The following is a 23417-nucleotide window of genomic DNA, read 5'->3' as shown; positions in this document are numbered from 1 at the left end:
CACCGCACCAGCTTGAACTGCACTTATGGGACTCGCCACGTCACCAAGTGTTACTGCAGTGTTGGTTTGTCTACGACCAGGATGTACTAGGCCGCTGGTGCTTGCCAGTTCACCAGAAGTTTGTGCGGCACTAGTACTGTCTCTCTGCTGCATACCTAAGCAACAGGAGAACGGGGTTGGGTACAGGCCTGACCTTAGCAGGGACCACTACTCCATCATCAGAGCTATCTGTCAGGGTGACGCTGCCCTCTACAGGTTTGAATACTGAGCCTGAATCTGACCGCAAAGCTTCCCCTTCCCTTTCATGTGTCATGTTCAGCAGTGTGTAGGCCTCTTCACTAGTGTACCTCTGTTTGGACATTTTTGCCACTAAATTTATAGGTACAGCTAGTGCGACTCACAGTTAAAATATCACCTGGTTGTCAGTGACTGCTTGAATCGCTACAACAAAATGAACTATTAGTGCTAGCAGGGATCAGGTGAGACTCTGCTAATGCTGCAGTTTTGTGTGCTGTGTTTTGGAAGTGATAGTGATCTATTGATACTGCACTTGGGTGGGCTGGCCAAAGGGGCTAAATGCAGGTGCTGACAGGTGACAGGTGTCTGGGCTGATCCTGCTAATGCCGCATTTTTGGGAACACTATACTATTGGAGACACTAGTATAGATCTAATCAGATCAAAGATATTGATCCTTTTAAACACTATTCTAGTAAGGGATGTGTATGGTGTGCGCGTGTGTGTTAGTGCTGTCCTAACCCTGTTTAGTGTCAAAAGTGACATGAATGCAGTGATCAGAAAAGGGATCTACTATACTAGTGACACAGTGACAGGGAGTGAAAGGGTTAACTGGTGGTGATCAAAGGATTAAACCTTTAATAGGGACTATATGGGAGTACCCTAAACCTATATGGGCCTACCACTGCCTTAATTCTGTTTAGTGTCACAAGGGACACCAGTACTGTAATCAGTGAAAAATCTGAAAACTGCACTTGGTGACACTGTGACAGAGAGTGAAAGGGTTAACTGGGGGTGGGGGGGGTGGCAATCAGGGGGTTAAAAGTGTGCCTACATGTCCTGATGTCAGTATAGTGCTTGGTGTACTCACTATGGATGTCCTCTCCTTGCTCACTGAAACCAAAATGGGCTCCATGAGGGGCGATGACATCACTTCCTCTGCCTGTGTTTACAGTACACAGGCAGAGGAAGCTTTTCATTTGCCAGAACTGATCAGCAGGTCCAGGCCAGAAATCATTGACCTGGACCTGTAGATCGATTGGTTCTGTAGCAAGTCTGATTGCCACGGGTATAACTGCGGCAGGTGGTTGGCAACTGGTTAATGGTGTTAAAATATTAACGAACAAAGCAAACAAAAAAAGTTTTAATTATTAATTATTAATTATTTAATTTCTCACACAGCATATGCATACCACAAATTACACCCCCAAACACATTCTGCTATTACTCCCGAGTACGGCGATACCACATGTGTGAGACTTTTACACAGTGTGGCCACATACAGAGGCCCAACATGCATGGAGCACCATCAGGCGTTCTGGAGCACCCAGGACAATTCAGACATTTCTCTCCTACATGTAAAAATCATCATTTATTTGCTAGAAAATTACATAGAATCCCAAAACATTATATATGTTTTTTTTAGCAAACACCCTGGAGAATACAATGGTGGTCGTTGCAACTTTTTATCTCGCACGGTATTTGCGCAGCAATTTTTCGAATGCTTTTTTTTGGGAAAAAAAACTGTTTTGTGCTTAAAAAAAAAAAAAAACACAGTGAAGTTAGCCCAATTTTTGCATATTGTGAAAGATTAAGTTACGCTGAGTAAATGGATACCTAACACGTCACTCTTCAAAATTGCACAGGCTCGTGGAAGGGCACCAAACGTCGCTATTTAAAAATCCCCATAGGCGACGATTTAATTTTTTTTTACTGGTTATATGTTTTGAGTTACAGAGGAGGTCTAGGGCTAGAATAATTGCTCTCGCTCTAACGTTCGCAGCAATACCTCACATGTGTGGTTTGAGCACTGTTTTCATATGTGGGCGGGACTTACGTATGCGTTCGCTTCTGCATGCGAGCACATGGGGACAGGGGCGCTTTAAAAAAAAAAATGTATTGTTCATTTTACTTTATTTATTTTAGTTTGAATTTTTTTTACCCCCAAAACATTTTTTTGATCACTTTTATTCCTATTACAAGGAATGTAAACATCCCTTGTAATAGGAATATGGCATGACAGGTCCTCTTTACAGTGAGATATGGGGTCAATAAGACCCTGCATCTCACCTCTAAGCTGGGAAGCCTGAAAAAAAAAAAAAAAAAAAAAAAGATTCTGGATTTGATCGTATTGGCGAGTCGGTAGAAGCACCGGAGGGCAGCGGGAGGGGGGAGGGTGTCTATGGCTGGGTATTGCAGGGTATCACCGACTATGGCTGGGTATCTCAGAGTATGGTGTTGCAGAGTATTGCGTTGCAGAACATTGCAGGATATTGGAGGGTGTTGCAGAGCATTGCAGTGTTGCACGGTATTGGCAGGTGTTGCAGAGCATTGCAGAGTGTTGCAGGGTATTGGTGGGTGTTGCAGAGCATTGCAGAGTGTTGCAGGGTATTGGTGGGTGTTGCAGAGAATTGCAGAGTGTTGCAGAGCATTGCAGAGTGTTGCAGGGTATTGGCGGGTGTTGCAGAGCATTGCAGAGTGTTGGCGGGTGTTGCAGAGTGTTGCAGGGTATTGCAGAGTGTTGCAGGGTATTGCAGAGTAATGCAGAGTATTGCAGGGTATTGCAGGGTATTGCAGGGTATTGCAGAGTAATGCAGAGTAATGCAGAGTATTGCAGTGTAATGCAGAGTAATGCAGAGTATTGCAGTGTAATGCAGAGTATTGCAGAGTATTGCAGAGTAATACAGAGTGTTGCAGGGTATTGCAGAGTAATGCAGAGTATTGCAGAGTAATGCAGAGTATTGCAGAGTGTTGCATGGTATTGCAGAGTAATGCAGAGTAATGGCAGGGTATTGCAGAGTATTGGCAGGGAATTGAGGGGTTAATTTTCGGTGAGCAGCGATGTGGGCACTGCAGATGCAGCCCACATCGCTGCTGACACCGATCTCTTCCCCCTCCGCTGTTCCGATCGGTACAGAGAGGGGGAGGGAGGAACCGGCGTCATAACATGACGCCGGTTTGTTTACAAGCGATCACTCCGTTATTTGACGGAGCGATCACGTGGTAAACGGCCGCTATGAGCGGCCGTTTACCGTGATCCGTGACCCGGCGGTCACGGATGCTCTCGAGTGCGCGCCCCAGGGGGCGCGCGAGAGCGGAATTCTGGGAGGACGTCATATGACGGCCTCCCAGAGATAAGAAACCGCCCTGTAGCCGTCATTTGGCTATAGGGCGGTTGTTAAGTGGTTAAACATGTGTGCAACAAGAACGTCTCTGGCAGCAAAAGGGTTAAAGGCTCAAGGAAAGAAATGGTTGCACATCCAGAACTTCCAATTGCCTTTTATTTTGCTTCACAAAAATAACACCAGAGACACCAAACTGTTATCACGTAGACGCATTTCACACATGTGTGAAACGCGTCTACGTGCTCACAGTTTGGTGTCTCTGGTGTTACCTTTGTGAAGCAAAATAAAATACATTCGGAAGTTCTGGATGTGCAGCGATTTTTTTTTTCTTTCCACCCGGAACCTAGATGGGGTAAGTGCGGGGCTGGATGACTGACCGCAAAACCCCTGGGGAGTGGGGTGTGGGTAACCCAACTGAGTAAGCCATTATTCTTTGGCATGCTGCAAGACAGGAATGACACATTTACACCTGCTTTGCAGACTGAAGAGTGATCTGCATTCAGATCACTCTTCAGAGCACATTTGACAGGCAGTGAGAAGGAGTTGCCTTTGTAATGTTTATATCAGCTGCCACTGATATACACATTACAAAGCATGCCTTCAACAAAGAACTTTTTCTGATAAAAAATAATGCGACCTGACACAACCTATTAGTAGCAGCAGCAAGCCTCCATCCCGGATATATGTTCAACATTCAAAAAAGGGCAAATGGGACTTTAAATGAGGAGTGTTGCTGAGTAAAAAATATATATTTATTTGTTGGGTACAAACCATATCACAGTAAAGTGTCAAATTAATATAGGACACAATTAACTTTAGTACATTTCTTTAAATACATTTGTTTAGATATACAGTCACTTTGCAAAGTACAATACAACATCATTAGCAATGCAGATGTGTAGATATACTCATCCATTCATAAAACCAATAAACATTAGCCATTGCTCATAGTAAGTCGAAATGATCTGGGCATCAGTTGGATATATACTCGACGCACGTTTCATGGCTCTTGCCAATCATCAGGAGTACAAATGCTCTCAAATTAGATCAAACGTGTCTATAAATATGGGATAACCTTTAAATGGAGAACAATCTCTCAAGAAAAGGGGGGGCTATAACTTACTGTCCGGCTCATAGGTGACACCAAACATCTGTCCAGGAGATACAGAGGACAGGGATATCGATCTCCCCCGGGGCTGAGTTGAGGAATCGCACCCAAAACGAGGATAGCAGCTGTGTAAAGCCCAGGTGACCATGATAGTGTAGGATGTGTGCTTACCAGGCCGTACTTACTATGAGCAATGGCTAATGTTTATTGGTTTTATGAATGGATGAGTATATCTACACATCTGCATTGCTAATGATATTGTATTGTACTTTGCAAAATGACTGTATATCTAAACAAATGTATTTAAAGAAATGTACTAAAGTTAATTGTGTCCTATATTAATTTGACACTTTACTGTGATATGGTTTGTACCCAACAAATAAATATATATTTTTTACTCAGCAACACGCCTCATTTAAAGTCCCATTTGCCCTTTTTTGAAAGAACTTTTTCTGTTTCTCTGTTAAAAAGAAGGAGATCAGAGCAGAAAAAACATAATCATGAGATCAGTCTTAAATTTGTGTGCCCTTTATAGCTAGAATAGCAAATTTCTTGTCCAAGGGATGGTGTGTAAGGTTACACTTCCTGCTATACAGCACTATGTTCACTGTAGAGAGGAATGGAGTGTGAATAGTGAGAGCAGAGTTGCAATACTCCCCTTTCACCACACCCATGAAGGCCCAGAAACACACATAGTAACCCTAGGACCCACCCACAACACCTCCCAGAACTGATATAAGTGACTCTCAAAACCTGCCTGAAACTACAAAGGCTCAAAGGATCATGGGACATGTAGTATCAGGACTGGTAAAGGACGGAAACAGAAAGTCAGAGAACTTTGAAATTCAGCCAGGAGGAGGAGTGACATCACAGACACAGAAACCTGTTTTTTACAGCTAAAGTAGGTAAAAATCTGACACCGGGGTTGTGATTTATCTACATGCACAATGCATCTCTTTTAGGGATGAAAAGCTGGAGTTCTGTATATATGTGCATTTATAATACAATTTGATGTGTTTAAACACCTTTTACTGTGTTTTTTAAAAGGAGTGTTGTTGGCCCACAAAAAGCATTGGCTGTTATATATAATCGTATGGTGAACATTTGGACTCCTTTACTATTTGGTTTGGTGCTCATGTTGTATATTTAATGCTTTGAATTATGTGGGTTCCCACCAGAGAGGGAACTTGTTTTATGTGAACAGCCTTTCCAGAACAAGTCCGTATATATATATATATATATATATATATATATATATATTATTATTATTATTATATTTTTTATTTTTTTATAGATTTTGTTTCTCCAGCCTGCTGAATAAGATAGTGTTGAAATCCCAGCATTTCTTGATGGCTTCTTTTTGGCATTCGTTGGATCATGGCACCTTTTTTCTAGTCTCGGTACTTTGATAGCTCTTGCTTATATTTTGCAAACCATTATACCATATGGATGGTTAGATAAGTCATTTAACCACTTCAGATCCGCGCTATTGCCAAATGACGGCATTAGCGCGGACCTACATTTTCGGGACTACGTCTATTGACGTAGTCCCGGTTACGAGCGGCCTGCGCGCCCCCTGAGGGGCGCGCGCAGCGCGCTCTGTGATCGGCGAGTCCGTGAGACTCGCCTGATCACCGATCCGTGTAAGGGGTCGATCCCGACCCCTTATCACGTGATCAGCTGTCAGCCAATGACAGCTGATCATGTGATAGAACGGAGCCGGTAATCGGCTATTATTCCTCCTCGCGCTGACAGCGCGAGGAGAGAAAAAAAAAGCCGATCACCGGCGGCCGTGATCGGGACATCAGTCCCGATCACGGCCATCAATACAAGGGACCACCTGCCACCTGCCTGTGCCCACCTGCCTCCCGCAGTGCCATCCTGAAATTAAATAAAAGCAAAAGTAAGTGCCCCCCGTCAGTGCCCCCCGTCAGTGCCCATAGTGCCCACAGTGCCACCCACAGTGCCACCCACAGTGCCACCCCACAGTGCCACCCCACAGTGCCACCCACAGTGCCACCCACAGTGCCACCCAATCTGCTCAAAGGTGCTGCACCCCAGTGCCGCCCATCAGTGCCCAGCAGTGCCGCCCATCAGTGCCCAGCAGTGCCGCCCATCAGTGCCCAGCAGTGCCACCTATCAGAGCCACCTATCAGTGCCACCTATCAGTGCCCATCAGTCCCATCTATCTGTGGTACCTATCAGTGCCCATCCGTGCCACCCATCCGTGCCACTTATCCGTGCCACCCATCCGTGCCATCTTATCTGTGCCCATCTTTGCCCATCAGTGCCGCCTTATCTGTGCCCATCGGTGCCGCCTTATCTGTGCCTATTAGTGCCGCCTTAACTATGCCTATCAGTGCCCACCGGTGCAGCCTATCAGTGCCCACCAATGCAGCCCATCAGTGCCCACCAATGCAGCCCATCAGTGCCCACCAATGCAGCCCATCAGTGCCCACCAATGCAGCCTATCAGTGCCGCCTAATCAGCGCACTTCAATGAAGGAGAAAAATGACCCGTTTGCAAAATTTTATAACAAACTATTAAAACATGATTTTTTTTTTTTTGCATCTCTTTTTGTTTGTTTAGCAAAAAATAAAACTCCGAGCTGTAACTAAATACCACCAAAAGAAAGCTCTATTTGTGGGAAAAAAATGATAAAAATTTCATTTGGGTACAGTGTTGTATGCCCGCGTAATTGTCACTCAAAGTGCATCAGCGCTGAAAGCTGAAAATTGGTCTGGGACTGAGGGGGGTTTAAGTGCCCAGTAAGCAAGTGGTTAAAGTGCCTTGAAAACATATTCATACCCCTTGAAATTTTACACATTTTGCCATGTTACAATCAAAAACATGAATGTATTTTATCGGGATTTTATGTGATAGACCAACACAAAGTGGCACACAATTGTGAAGTGGAAGGAAAATGATAATTGCTTTCCAATTTTCTTACAAATAAATATCTGAAAAGTGTGGTGTGCATTTGTATTAATCCCCTGAGTCAATACTCTGTAGAACCACCTTTCGCTGCAATTACATCTACAAGTCTCTTTGGTGATGTTTCTACCAGCTTTGCACATCTAGAAAGTGACATTTTTGCCCATTCTTTGCACAATAATGCTGCGTAGTGATGGACAAACTTCCGACGGGACGTTTCGCGAATGCGGACCGCGAACGCGGCCGATAGTTTGCGAACCGTAACGTTCGCGGTGGGCCCCATTGACTTCAATGGGAGGCGAACTTTGCAAACCTACAGGTCAAATTTGCAGCCACAAAATAATTACTAGCTGTGCAAGCATAGTCCCACCACATGGCCAATGACATAACACATGTATGAGGTGAATCTGGGATCGACAACTACAAGCATTCTTTTTTTATATGTCAAATTGTTGTGACAATTCAGGACTGTGGAGTGCATGAAGGCAATGGAGGAGAGGGAAGGTCGGGGTAGGCAAAGAAGAGGGTGCAGGAGATGATCACCAGCAGCGTGACATACCGCAATGACACCGTGATAGAGTCATCTGACACCAGCACCGTGATAGAGAGCACTGACATCAGCAGTGTGACATACAGCAATGACACCTGCACCGTGATAGAGTGATCTGACACCAGCACCGTGATAGAGAGCACTGACATCAGCAGCGTGACATAAAGCATTGACACCAGCACCGTGATATACAGCACTGACATCAGCAGCGTGACATACAGCAATGACACCTGCACCGTGATAGAGTGATCTGACACCAGCACCGTGATAGAGAGCACTGACATCAGCAGCGTGACATAAACCACTGACACCAGCACCGTGATATACAGCACTGACACCAGCACCGTGATGGAGAGCACTGACATCAGCAGCGTGACATAAAGCACTCACACCAGCACCATGATATACAGCACTAACAACAGCACCGTGATATACAGCACTGACACCTGCACCTTAAGCAGCCCCAGGAGGAAGTCAGCATAGCACAGGGATGGTGGGAGCCCCTCATAATGAGCATAGCACAGGGATAGTGGGAGCCCCTCATAATATGCACAGCAAAGGTACAGCCCCAGGAGGAAGTCAGCACAGCACAGGGATGGTGGGAACCCCTCATAATAAGCAGCCCCAGGAGGATGTCAGCACAGCACAGGGATGGTGGGAGCCCCTCATAATAAGCAGCCCCAGGAGGAAGTCCGCACAGCACAGGGATGGTGGGAGCCCCTCATAATTAGCATAGCACAGGGATGGTGGGAGCCCCTCATAATATGCACAGCAGAGGTACAGCCCCAGGAGGAAGTCAGCACAGCACAGGGATGGTGGGAGCCCCTCATAATAAGCAGCCTCCGAGCTCCTCCGAGATCCATGCCTCATTCATTTTTAAAAATGTGAGGTAGTTAACACTGTCGTGAGCTAGGCGAGTACGCTTATCGGTCACGATCCCCCCTGCTGCGCTGAACGTCCTTTCGGACAGGACACTGGACGAGGGGCAAGCCAACAGTTCGATTGCAAATTGGGCAAGCTCTGACCTGAGGTCAAGCCTGCCCACCCAGTAGTCCAGGGGTTCATCACTCCTAAGAGCGCCCACATCGGCCGTTAACCCGATGTAGTCGGGATCCGGATGACACCTGTCGATGGGTCGGCTGAAAGAATGACCTCATATTCCGAAGTCACCAACACATCTTCAAACCGGCCTCTTCTTGCAGGCGCTGTTGGATTGGTACCCGCAACTCCTTCTCTGGGAGTGGGAATTGCTCCTCTGCCAGCACACGCAAAAGCAGAATGCAGCATTTCTCGAAGCAAGGCCTGGAAGTGCTCCATTCTGACAGCCCTCTGTGACGGCTGTAACATTTCCGCCATTTTGTGTTTGTACCGGGGGTCTAAGTACGTTGCCACCCAGTACTGGTCCTTGACCCTTAAGCTTTTTATACGGGGGTCCCTATTAAAACACTGGAGCATGAAGGCCCCCATTTGCACTAAACTGGAAGCAGTGTGGTGGCCTGGCTCCTGCTCCTCATCCAGGATAATGTCGTCCTCTTCATTCTCCTCTCCCCATCCATGCACAACAACAGGGATCCCAGAAAGGTTTAAAGCATGCTCTTCTTGCTCCTCCTCATCCGCCCCGGCACCATCCTCCTCTGACTCCTCTTTAGACTCCTACAGGTAGACGTTAACTGCACGTTTCTGCTGGAGCAGCCTATCAAGCATATAGAAGGTTGAGTTCCATCGCGTCGGGCAATCGCAAATAAGACGTCTGATTGTGTCGCCGCTGAATGTCAGCAAGGCGAGCCATGGCCGTGTAAGATATTCTGAAATGGGCCGAGATTTTCCTTGCCTGCCGCAAGATGTCCTGGACCCCAGGGTATTTGACAACGAATCACTGCACGACCAAGTTTAACACGTGTGCCATGCATGGCATGTGCCTCATTTTGCCCTGTTTCAATGCGCTAAGCAGATTGGCACCATTGTCACACACCACTTTACCAACTGTCAAATTGATCGGTGTTAGCCACTGATCTGCTTGTGAACGCAAAGCTGAAAGGAGTGCCGGGCCAGTGTGGCTCCTGGCTTCCAGGCACAACAGACGCAGCACGGCATGGCAACGTCTCACCTGGCATGTCGAATAGCTTGGGCGGCGCAGCGGAAGAGACGCTAGCAGCAAAAAAGGAGGAGTCAGCCGAGGAAGAGAGGGAGGAGGATGGAGTAGGAGAAGGAGGAGAAGAAGAGCCAGGCCTGCATGCAATCCATGGCGGTAAAACCAAATCTACACGGGTGCCACGGGTTACATGCTTGACGGCCGTCAGAAGGTTCACCCAGTGGGCAGTAAAAGTGATATACCTTCCCTGCCCATGTTTGCTAGACCACGTGTCTGTGGTCAGATGTATCTTGGCACCGACACTGTGTGCCAGAGATACATTCACTTGCCGCTGAACATGGCCATATTGCTCTGGGATGCCCTTCTCTGAGAAATACTTCCTTCCTGGGACCTTCCATTGTGGTGTTCCAATTGCTACAAATTTTTGAAAGGCCTCCGAGTCCACCAGTTTATATGGCAGTAGTTGGTGGGCTATCAGTTCTGACAAGCCAGCCGTCATCCGTTGGGCAAGAGGGTTATCCGGCGTCATCATTTTTTTTTACGCTCGAACATTAGGCCCACGGAAGCCTGCCTTTTTGCAGAAAAACGTGAGCTTGGCGTGATGGAAGGTGGAGTGGAGGACAATTGTGAGGAGAGAAGAGAAGGAGAAGTAGAAGACGAGGCTGGACTGTGAGAGCCTGGAGTGTGGCTTTGTGTGTTCCGCTGCTCCCACTGGGCTCGGTGATGGCAGCTCATGTGCCTTCTTAAGGCGGTCGTCCCTAGATGAGTGTTTGGCTTACCGCGACTAATGCGTTGACTTCAAAGATTGCAGATGGCAACACTATTGTCAGCAGCGGACACGTTAAAAAAAGCCCACACTGCGGAGCCATGTGCCAGCGTCCTGGGAGCACTAGATGTGACTGTACATGGTTGATGACTTGCTCCTGATACATTAGCAGTCTGCTTTGTCCCTCCTGTGCAATGTTAGTTATTCCTGCTTTTCCTCCCTATCTGCTGGTCCATATCTCCCTCTGAACTCCCCTCCTCTTCCTCTCTTGTGGGCACCCACGTGACATCACTAGACACGTCATCATCGACGTCACCTTCACCACCGCTATAAGTAGAGATCTCGGAATAAGCAGCAACACCGGGGATCAACCTCCTCCTTGGGCTGATCTGGGTACTGTCGTCAGACTGCTGAGTGGCGGTTCTTGCTACCTCCTCTTCCAGATCCAATGCCAAGAGTGACTGCACATCAGAAATGTCTTGATATGGATCGGAAAATAATTCCTGTGACTCAAGCGGAAGGTATGTGGTAGTGGTGTTGTTGGTGGTAGTGTCTTTGGGGTTGCACATAGCAGAGAATGAAGAAGAGGGTGCAGATCGAGAGGATGAGGAGGGTGCAGAAGAGTAAGGCTGAGTGAGCCACTCAACCAAGTCTGGTGCGTCCTTTAAAGTAATTGATCGCACCTTCTGCAACTTCCCACTTTGGCTCAAGCCTGTTGCTCCTGCCCTACCCCTACCACCCCTGCGGAAGGGCCTGCCTCTTCCTTTGCCTGTCATTTTTTAAATGACCCTGTGACAAAACTCTCAGTCCCTATACTGATAAAGGACTGCTGCAGATGCAGAATAGGGCAGCAGTCAGCAGTAGTGCACCTCAACCCTATATATTGTGGACCTATACCAGTCCTTAAGGATTAGCAGACTGTACCTCACTCAACCCTATGTACTGTAGTACCCTATACCTTACCAGTCCTTATAAGGACCTTTGTGGAACTAGTAGGTTGTGAATGATTAGCAGACTGTACCTCAGTCCCTATACTGATAAAGGACTACTGCAGTAGAAGGGCAGCAGTCAGCAGTAGTGCACCTCAACCCTATATATTGTGGACCTATACCAGTCCTTAAGGAATAGCAGACTGTACCTCACTCAACCCTATGTACTGTAGTACCCTATACCTTACCAGTCCTTATAAGGACCTTTGTGGAACTAGTAGGTTGTGAATGATTAGCAGACTGTACCTCAGTCCCTATACTGATAAAGGACTACTGCAGCAGAAGGGCAGCAGTCAGCAGTAGTGCACCTCAACCCTATATATTGTGGACCTATACCAGTCCTTAAGGAATAGCAGACTGTACCTCACTCAACCCTATGTACTGTAGTACCCTATACCTTACCAGTCCTTATAAGGACCTTTGTGGAACTAGTAGGTTGTGAATGATTAGCAGACTGTACCTCAGTCCCTATACTGATAAAGGACTACTGCAGAAGAAGGGCAGCAGTCAGCAGTAGTGCACCTCAACCCTATATATTGTGGACCTGTACCAGTCCTTAAGGAATAGCAGACTGTACCTCACTCGACCCTATGTACTGTAGTACCCTATACCTTACCAGTCCTTATAAGGACCTTTGTGGAACTCGTAGGTTGTGAATGATTAGCAGACTGTACCTCAGTCCCTATACTGATAAAGGACATGCGCCGTAGACAGCGGCGCGCAGGCGCACGCCGCTGTCAACGGCAATATGCCGTGAGTGGTGACTTCCATGTGCATGTGCGGGAGTGACGTCATCGCGGCTTCGTCGAATGACAGCGCCGGAGCAGCGAGACCCACCGAGAAGATGGAGGCTCCGTACACAAGGGGACAGCGGTGACTTTATCTTTGCAGGGAATCAAAGAGGAAGTAACCCCATTAGGGTTTACTTCCTCTTTAAATTGTAATTTGGGGATTTGGATAGATCCAAATCTCCAAATAACAAAAAAATTGTCTGAATACTATTTTGGAATGAACCGCACATGTCTATTGCTTGGCACTCTTTCATAAAGGCCAAATTTGTGGAGTGCACAACTAATAGTTGACCTGTGTACAGATTCTCTCACCTGAGCTGTGGATCTCTACAGCTCCTACAGAGTTACTATGAGCCTCTTGGCTGCTTCTCTGATAAAAGCAGAACTCCGGGCAAAAACTTTTTTCATGTTCTCGTTGCTGCTATACCTCCAGTAACCTCAGTCAGCGGTCTGACATGCCCCCGTTGTAGTCCTCTGAAAGCGAGAAGGAAGTTGTACTTTTGACTGGTTTGCTATAGTGGGCAGAGGGGGTTTCACAGCCCCTTGTCTGTGCATCCCATAGAGTTGGTGTCCTCCTCCTCTGCTCCCTCCTCCTCCCTGCACATTGGAACAGTGCGCTCTGTGCTGTCTATCATAATTCTGGTGCAGGGAGGCGGGGCTGTAGGACGAGCAGTGCTTTCATATACAGACTTGTCAGCCCAAGATTCTGCATTCTGTCCCGATTATCTGTAAATATCCCCGCTCTGCAATTATGGGCACTGGTAAGGCACTGGTGACACCGCACTGATGGGTACTGATAAGGCACTAGTGACTTCATACTGATGGACACTGATGACATTGCACTGATAAGGCACTGGTGATTTTGCACTGATGTGCATTGAGGAGGCACTGGTGACACCGCACTGATGGGCACTGATAAGGCACTGGTGACACCTCACTGATGGGCACTGATAAGGCACTGGTGACACCGCACTGATGGGCACTGATAAGGCATTGGTGACTTTGCACTGATGGGCACTGATAAAGCAAAGGCTGCAAGGGCTGGGACGGTGATATTAACGGGGGGTTTTAACTACCCAGAAATTGACCAAAGTAATGGCACTGCTGGGACAGTTAAAGGTCAAAAATGTATAAACCTATCACAGGATAATTTTATGGTCCAGTTTATTGAGGCCCCAACTAGAAATGATGCTAGCAGTGACCATAACATGATTTCATTTGATGTTAGCTGTAAGCAAAAATCACATACGGGAAAGATAAAAACACTTAATTTCAAGAGAGTAAATTTTCCAAGGATGAGGGCTGCTCTCCAGGACTTAGACTGGGAGAGAATATTGGCATCAATGGGCACAGAACAGAAATGGGAATTCTTCAAAAAGACTATTTGTAAACTCACTGCAAAGTATATTCCCATGGGCAATAAGTTTAAAAGGCTAAAAATAAAACCTATGTGGCTCACGGCTAAAAAAAAAAGCTATAAACTATAAGAAAAGAGCCTTTAAAAACTATAAAAATGAAGGAACACTAGTGTCGTTTAAATGTTACAAAGAATATAACAGAATATGTAAAAAGAAAATAAAGGATACAAAAATTCAAAACGAAATTCTTTAAATATATTAATAGTAAAAAGGTCAAGTCTGAGCATATAGGCCCTTTACAAAATAATCTAGAGTGGGTGAGTGGGGACAAAGAAGGCAAATGTATTAAATCTGTGTATACAAAGGAGCATGGGGGAGCTCATGTCCATAATGGGGGTGGTAGTGATACAGCCCCAAATCCACAATAGCTCAAAAGTGATATGGTCCAGAAATATTTAGACAGAATAAAGGTGGATAAAGCACCTGGACCAGATGGCATCCACCCACGGATCCTAAAATAATTGGGCTCTGTAATTTCAAAGCCGTTGTATCTAATTTTTAGGGACTTATTAATGACAGAAATAGTACCTCTGGAGTGGCGCAGGGCCAATGTGGTGCATATATTTAAAAAGGCAACAAGTCTTTACCAAGTAACTATAGCACTGTTAGTTTAACTTCTATAGTTGGGAAGATATTGGAGAGATTAATAAAAGACCATATAGAGCAACAGACAGCACAGATTCATGAAAGACAGAAGCTGTCAGACAAACCTGATTTCTTTTTATGAAGAGGTAAGTAAAACCTTGGTCAGAGGAGTAGCGGTGGACGTTCTATACTTGTATTTTGCAAACGCGTTAGATACAGTTCCCCACACACGGCTCATGTGTAAGGTAAAGTCTATAGGCTTGGAATATCAGTTTGTAAATGGATAGAAAACTGGCTAAAAGACAGAATTCGGAGAGTAGTGGTTAATGATTCTTACTCTGAATGGTCTAAGGTTATCAATGGTGTACTCCAAGGTTCAGTGCTGGGACCCTTACTTTTTAATATCTTTATAAATTATATTGGGTCTGGGATCAAAAGTAACATTTCTGTCTTTGCATATGACACCAAGCTATGCAGTGGAATAGCGTCCTTACAGGATGTCTCCAATTTACAAGACACCCTCAATGCTCTGTCTAATTGGGCGACTATGTGGTAGATGAGGTTTAATGTTGATAAATGTAAAGTTATGCACTTGGGGGCTAAGAATATGCATCATACATACTAGGGGGAGTACAACTGGGAGAATCCACAGTGGAGAAGGATCTGGGGGTTTTGGTAGATCATAAGCTCAATAATGGCATGCAATGCCAAACTGCGGTTTCCAAAGTGAGGAAAGTCCTTTCTTGTATTAAGAGAGGTATGGACTCTAGAGAGAGAGATATAATTTTGCCCCTATTCAAATCATTAGTAAGGCCTCATCTGCAATATGCAGTTCAGTTTGTTTTGGGCACCAGTTCTCAAAAAGGATATCGGGGAACTGGAGAAAGTGCAGAGAAGGGCAACCAAACTGATAAGTGGCATGGAGGAGCTATGAGGAACTGAATGTATTCACTCTTGAGAAGAGGAGATTAAGGGGGGATATGATCAACATGTTCAAATAGTGAACTTGGTGTTGAGTTATTCATTTTACAGTCAACACAGAGGACAAGTGGGCACTCTTTACGGCTAGAGGAAAAGAGATTTCATCTCCAAATACGGAAAGGTTTCTTCACAGTAAGAGCTGTGAAAATGAGGAACAGACTCCATGCAGAGGTTGTTCTGGCCAGCTCGGTAGAGTGCTTTAAGAAAGGCCTTGATTATTTCCTAAATGTACATAATATAACTGGGTACTAACATTTATAGGTAAAGTTGATCCAGGGAAAATCCGATTGCCTCTTGGGGGATCAGGAAGGAATTGTTTCCCCTGCTGTAGCAAATTGGATCATGCTCTGCTGGGGTTTTTCGCCTTCCCCTGGATCAACTGTGGGTATAAAATTGGGTATATGGGATTGTATGATATATATATATATATATATATATATATATATATATATATATATATATATATATATATATATATATATATATATATATATATATATATATATATATATATAAGCCTAGTGTACCTCCCACATTCATTGCAATCCCAAGGATTCATAGGAAATGTAGGCTGATTACAGTTTAGAGAGAGAGAGACGAGGATATGATACAATCACTGTTCTAAGGGATCCTCCCTTCCAGCATACAGGCTGCATTTTTTGAATCACAGAGCTGACTTCCTCAAAATTTAATCAGACATCTCTCTTAAATGGTAAGAAATTTCACAAATGTAATAACTGTTTAGTGTTTTGTGTGGGGGAGTGGGCTAATGGGGAATTGTTTGAAAATCCCAGAGTTCTGCTTTAATACTCTCCTTGCCTGGTCTGTCAGTTTAGGTGGACAGCCATGTCTTGGTAGGTTTGTTGTTGCACCATACTCTTTCCATTTTCGGATGATGGATTGAACAGTGGATGGATTGAACACGAGATGTTCAAAGCTTGGGATATTTTTTTTTTTTAAACCTAACCTTGCTTTACACTTCTCCACAACTTTATCCCTGGCCTGTCTGATGTGTTCCTTGGCCTTCACTAAGGATCTCTAACAAACCTCTGAGGGCTTCACAGAACAGCAGTGTTCATATGGAGATTAAATTACACACAGGTGCCCTCTATTTACTAATTGGGTGACTTCTGAAGACTCTGAATTGATTCCACTAGATTTTAATTAGGGGTATCAGAGTAAAGGGGGCTGAATACAAATGCATGCCACACTTTTCACATATTTATTTGTAAACAATTTTGAAAACCGTTTTCCTTCCACTTCACAATTATGTGCCACTTTGTATTGGTCTATAACATAAAATCCCCCAAAAATACAATACATGTAAGTTTTTAGTTGTAACATAACAAAATGTGGAGTATGTCAAGGGGTATGAATACCTTTTCAAGGCATTGTATGTGATGCAGCTGTATCCTTTTGATATAATAAATGTATGTATGTATATCCAGCATGTTGCTTTTATAGTGGTTTTTGGTTGAGATATACATTTCTTCTTTAACTATGATTTTCTTTTGTGAACTGTAGCAATACCATATTAGATGGTTCAAATGTCATTCTCTTACACTGAAAATAAAGCAGCAAATCTGGTTTGTTGGTTTTAGAACCACCTCCTTTTCCTCTAAATTGGTTTGACTAGTAAAACAGAAATAAAGGCTAAAATAACCCATGTTTAAAATGTTGCCTCCCCACTACTCTTATACATGCTGCATACAGTTTGTAAAAATCCTCAGTGTAAATACTTTTTATTATCTTCTTTCAAGCGGTCACGTGACTGCTAAATTTCACCTCCTCGTGTAAATGAGTGTCTGCAGTGTAATCCAGCCTCATTGTCGCTTTACACATATACAGAGAGATGCCAGAGCTTTGCAGTCATGTGACTGCTTGGAAAAAGATTAACAGGTATTTACACTGGAGTTTATTACAAACTGTGTATGTGTATTAGCAATGGGGAGGCGTAATTTTAAATGTGTTTTTTTTTAGCTTTTGCTTCTACTTAAAAGGCTTAGTGAGTAGTTTCCAGCCTGGAATAAAGATACTTTTATAGGACAACTGGAACATATAACAGTAACAACATATGAAAACCAACAAACGCAATAACTAAATCAACACTCGATGTTCAGAAAAAAGTTTTTTTTTGTATAATTTAAACAAAGAATATAGCTGTATATAATAATAATGTAAGTTACATGTCAAAAAAGCAATAATTGCATTTAACTGTACATTACAGACAAATTATAGAGGTAGTTTTAATATGGCGGCTAATGAAACAACTGCAGAATGTATATTCAGAACATTTTAACCTATCTCAGCAAACATATTATGTTATCACTAACATCAGACTGACTGAAGACATTTAAGTTAACATTGTGATATAAGAATAAAAATCATGTAAAGGATGCATTGAACAGATACCCAACGTTGTTTTGAATAGTCAAGCGTATCTTCAAATTGATCTAGTCCAAAGTATTAATACTTTATTTTGTCTTCTGTCTTGTTTCTCATAAAGACAGCCAGTGCTTCAGCTGTAGTAAAACACATGCTGTGGATTAGATAACTAATAGTTGTGGTTTTAAAAAAAACAAGTTTACAATATTGCTATTAAGTAATTCATGGCGAATATGGTAACTTTCTGGTGGCAGTGGTAGAGGGTGCCATTTACAATAGCATCAGATTGGCAGTATAAAATACATTTATGGAATGGAATATATTTTTAGAATGAAATAACATATTCTAAAATTAAAGGCTAAGATCACTTTTAGGAATATGTTACATGTTACGCCTGAAGTTAGAGTGTAACATGTAGCGTTCCAAAGCACTACCTCCTTATATCCCCTGACCCCCCCCCCAATAATAGCGGCTGCAGTTCTGCAGTTCCTGTCACATTTAAAATCAGTGCGACTGTGTGGGGCTTTTCCCCACACAGTCACATCATTTATTTGCAGAGATTTTTTTAAATTAATAAACCTATAAGTCCTGTCTGCCACCATGCCTGCCGGACTTGTATTTTTGAATAAACTACAAGTGCGCTAATCAACACGCTCATAGTCAACTCATTCTTCCTCCAGCTTCCTAACTGAAAACACATATGGAGGTTTGGACAGTAAGCTCAAGGTATAGTATACAGGAGCCTGACATTGCACCCACCATCCACTGAATGCAGGTGCAATGTTTGCAAGTTGTGAAATAATAATAATAATAATAATAAATGCACTTTTTTTTCCTGCAAAATCATGTGCATTTATTATTATTATTATTATTTTATTATATAAGATTGTTATTTCCACAAATATATTCATTTTATTATTTTCATATTTTTACATATTTATTTGTTGTATACTTAAATTATATATATTTATGGTCTCAGTGAACTTTTTCCTATGGTTTTATAACGTATCTGTTTTTTCATAAATGTATTTGATTTGGACTGTATGGACACACAAAGAAAGTTAATTCACTTGAATTTGGATTTTTTGCACAATATATTGTATTTTGCATTAATTATTGAATTAAAAGCCCAACTCCAGGCTGGAAACATTTCCTCCTGCTCGTTATGGTCTACCCCTGCTCTAGAAAGTAGGGTCCTGAAAAGAATGTAATGATGGTGCTGTTCTTTGCAGCAATCTGCCGTGAGCCTGGTCAGTTTGATTATGCATCCCCATAGGACAGGTGCTAAATGCCTTGGGATCAAAGGAAGTGTCGTTGAACCAGGAAGAGTACCAATGCTGAATCACAGAGCAATGACAAGTGCTGGGGTAAGCATTGCAATAAGAGCTGCTTTTTTATTTTACAATGTGCTGGAGATGGGTTTAAATTTTCTTCTTTATTCATAGTACTCAGTTAAATGTATTTTAAGGGTATTTTCACTCTTGAAGCTGCATTGGAAAATACCTACATTATATATGTCAACATATCCCCATTCACATAGCAGAACTTAAGAGAGCACAATAGCACAGTAGGGGAGGGACCCCCCCCCCCCCCCATCAATACAGTCAGTGTTTTGGATGGGGTATCAAGGGGAATCAAATTGCACCATCTGTGGCTGGCTTAACCCTGTCTTTATATTGCAGGCAGATGATATCTCATCACTTCTGCTAGATTTTTGTCTGTCTTAACAAAAGGTTAATAAGAACTGGAGCCTGTTCCCACCCCAGCTATTGGGACAGATTATGCTGACCTAGCTAAAAAAAAATGCTAGCAGCCAGCCTTCACACCTTCTCCTCTGAAACATAAAAAACATAAGGATTAGCTAAAAAAAAATGTTTTTTTAGGTATGCTGTAAACATAGGAACACAAACATAGTGGAGTTTTCTCTAATTTGACTGCTAAAGTGGAAACACACTTTAAAGCCACTCTCAAAGTTTACTGTCCCTTTAACGATTTAGTTTGGGCCAACATTTGTATTCTCTGAATGAATACAAAGCTTCCTCTGATTAGCTTTGGATGATGGGTGATGCTCTGATTCCTGTTTTAGCCAATCAAAGGAAGCTTTGAAATCAGAAAATATGAAGCTGTCAGTTATTAGCTGAGCAGTGCTTATACCAACTTAGTTTTGTTTCCGCCTGTGAAATAGGGATGAGCCGAACATCCCCCCCCCTGTTCGGTTCGCATCCAGAACATGTGAACAGGCAAAAAATGTGTTAGAACACCGTTAAAGTCTATGTGACACGAACATGAAAAATCAAAAGTGCTAATTTTAAAGGTTAATATGCAAGTTATTGTCATAAAAAGTGTTTGGAGACTTGGGTCCTGCCGCAGGGGACATGTATCAATGCAAAAAGAAGTTTTAAAAATGGACGTTTTTTCGGGAGCAGTGATTTTAATAATGCTTCAAGTGAAACAATAAAAGTGAAATATTTCTTTCAATTTCGTACCTGGGGTTGTCTATAGTATACATGTTTCCTGTGTTTATAACAGTCCCAGAGCAAAATTAAATTTCTAAAGGGAAAAAAAAAAGGAATTTAAAAGTACTAGCGCTAGTGCTGGCTATTAATGAATTGTCAGGCCCGATAATACACAAAAAAGTAATTGAAACAAAAAATGCGTGGGGGTCCCCTAAAATTCCATTACCAGGCCCTTCAGGTCTGGTATGGATCTTAAGGGGAACTCCGCGCCAAAATTGTTTAAAAAAATGGCATGGAATTCCCCCCAAAAATCCATACCAGACTCTTCAGGTCTGGTATGGATTTTAAGGGGAACTCTGTGGCCAAATTTAAAAAAATGGTTCCCCGCAAAAATGCACACCAGACCCGTATCTGAGCACGCAACCTGGCAGGCCACAGGAAAAGAGGGGGGATGAGAGAGCGCCCCCCCTATGAACCGTACCAAGCCATATGCCCTCAACATGGGGAGGATTTACCCATGTTGATGGGGACAAGGGCCTCATCCCCACAACCCTTGCCTGGTGGTTGTGGGGCGTCTGCAGGCAGGGGGCTTCTCGAAATCTGGAAGCCCCCTTTAACAAAGGGGACCCCCAGATCCCAACCCCCCTGTGGGAATTGGTAAGGATACATTAGGTTTAGGCTTTTCGAATTTGCCATGAAAACCCCAAATTGTTCGCTGTTTGGTGAATGGGCGAACAGCCAATGTTCGAGTCAAACTCATGTCAGACCCCCATCCCTACTGTGAAACTGGAAGTTCTTGTCTCACTTCTTGAAAAAAAAGGCTGTATACAGTACTGTATGTAGCTGAGGCTACATAAAGTTTATACAACATGCCCAGCAGACGTACTTGCTAGTGTAGAAAATAGTTAATTTGGGCCAACTTGGCCCAAAAAAAACTAGTTAAAGGGACAGTAAACCTCTAGATCACCTTTAAGGTGTCGAAGAACTACATTTGTGAAGAACAAAATTCTAAATTGCAGAGATAATTTTTTAGCCAGCTAGACATTATATTAAAACATTCCACTTTGACATACTGCCAAGTGCACTCCATGATCTGGTCAGCTTTTCCTAATGAAAATGACACTGTTTTTAAAAATTATTACATACAGCAGTACAGGCCTAAAGTAAGAAGATGAGAGACTTCAGTTGGGCTGTAATATTGTAATTAAGCCAAAATGTGTTTTTAGTGTTTTTAGTTTAGGATAGAGTGCCGAGTGGCTAGATACACTGTAATTTCTTCTTTTTTTTTTACTGTGTTCCTGCTAGGGAGATTTGCCCTCCCTATTTGTCCTGGTGACCATTGCCACTGGCATTTAGACTGCTTTCACACTGAGGCACTTTACCGGGCCTAAAAATAGTGCATGTAAAGAGCCTCTCCTTTCACTCCAGTGTGAAAGCCTGAGTGCAAGCAGCATCTTTGCAGTGCTGTAGGAGCCACTCCTAAAGCGCCCCAGCCCATTCAAATAAATGGGCAGCGCCGTTGCAATGGCTGCTTTTCCGGCAGTAGTAACCCTTTTTCAGCTGCTAGCAAGGGTTAAAAGTGCCCCGATAGCAGCCAAATAGCGTCACTAACACGATGGTAAAAAGGTGTTAAAAATAGCGGAGCTTTGCCATCGATGCCTCGATGTAAAAGCACCCTTAAAGTTCAGAAAAATGCAAACGTCTCAGTTATCATTAGAACAAAATAGATGGATCATCTTCCAATGGGGATATTTATTTTAGTGACAACTGTCTAAGATGGGATCTATCTGGCAACATTTTCTCCCATATCTTATTTTGTATCTACAAGCTAAGAAATGAATAAAAATCTCTCAAATGGGACATAGATGGCAAACAATGGCTTTTAAGTATTCCCTAGACAAAGTGGAAAAAGTTTGGGATTTAAATACAGTAAAAATTGAAAACTCCTTGTATTAATAACACCTATAACTTGTTCCTCTTTAATGAATCATGTGAGAATCTAGCTTTACAGGCCACACCGAGCATACAATAAGTAATAAGAGAAATTGAGGAATTAAGCTCAAATAGCATAGAAAGCTAGTTACAATCCCACCTTAAACTGCCTTATGTCTCCTTGCTGAACAAGATAATATTCGTTTTCTGGGGTGATACAGTATCCAAGCTTCTAAAAAGCAAATAAAAAAAAATGCAACTGTTAGATAAGTAACAATGTTACAGACATTGAATACAATAATATAAACATATTTTTAAAGTAATAATAATAAAACATTCATATACAGTACATTAATTTAGACAGTGCAAACAACCAATTCCTCTACAAATAGGCATAGACCATGGGGGAGACTTACTAAAACTGGTGCTCACAGAATCTGGTGCAGCTGTGTATAGTAACCAATCAGCTTCTAGGTTTTAGGTCGGGTTCATACTGCTCCGACATGAAAGTGGTGCGAGTTTGCCAGGCAACGTTGACACGACACTAGAAGCAACTTTGGGGAATGCCTGTGTAATCTTCCTGTAATATCAAATCCAAATCACAATTAAGATGAGGATCCGACTTGGATGCGACTTCCATTCAATTCTATGGGCTGACGTCAGACAGAAGTTGGACCAAAGTAGTGCGGGAACCTTTTCCAAAGTTAGACAGACACAAATCAGACCAGTTAAGATGGCTCTGATAGGGAAACATTGATTTTTACATGTCATGCGGCATGTCGCACCAGTGTGAACCAGATCGTCATGTCAAAGCATAACTGAATAAGCTGAAGTTAGAAGCTGATTGGGTACTATGTACAGCTATACCAGATTCTATGTGCACCCATTTTAGTAAATCCCACTCAATGAATCCAACCGTTATCACATGCAAATATTCTCCGATATAAATACTACACAAAAAACAAAATCTATCTTCTTGAGTAAGCTTCATTTTTTTTTACTGCTATTCCTAATGTTTAATGGCATATAATGATGAAACATCGAGTCTTGTTACTGATTTTAGCTGGTGT

At 43.1% G+C, this 23417-nt stretch overlaps 1 protein-coding gene across 1 annotated transcript in view; it reads right to left on the bottom strand.

Moving 5' to 3' along the window:
• Positions 1–17689: 17689 nt before the first annotated feature.
• The window catches only part of SLC6A2 (solute carrier family 6 member 2), a 698054-nt gene continuing 692326 nt past the window's right edge, over positions 17690–23417 (bottom strand). The window contains exons 14-15 of the mRNA XM_077458093.1: positions 22508–22579; positions 17690–18096 (exon numbers count right to left, since the gene is read on the bottom strand). Coding sequence (XP_077314219.1) covers positions 18073–18096; positions 22508–22579 — 96 coding nt within the window. The 3' untranslated portion in view covers positions 17690–18072. The remainder of the gene's footprint in view (positions 18097–22507; positions 22580–23417) is intronic.

The sequence above is a fragment of the Lithobates pipiens genome, unplaced genomic scaffold (assembly GCF_037356315.1).
Source record: "Lithobates pipiens isolate NorthernLeopardFrog02 unplaced genomic scaffold, aLitPip1_a1.2 Scaffold_10, whole genome shotgun sequence".
Lineage (NCBI taxonomy): Eukaryota > Metazoa > Chordata > Amphibia > Anura > Ranidae > Lithobates > Lithobates pipiens.
Note: the sequence above shows the minus strand (reverse complement) of the source record. Positions and strands in the feature narration are given on the sequence as shown.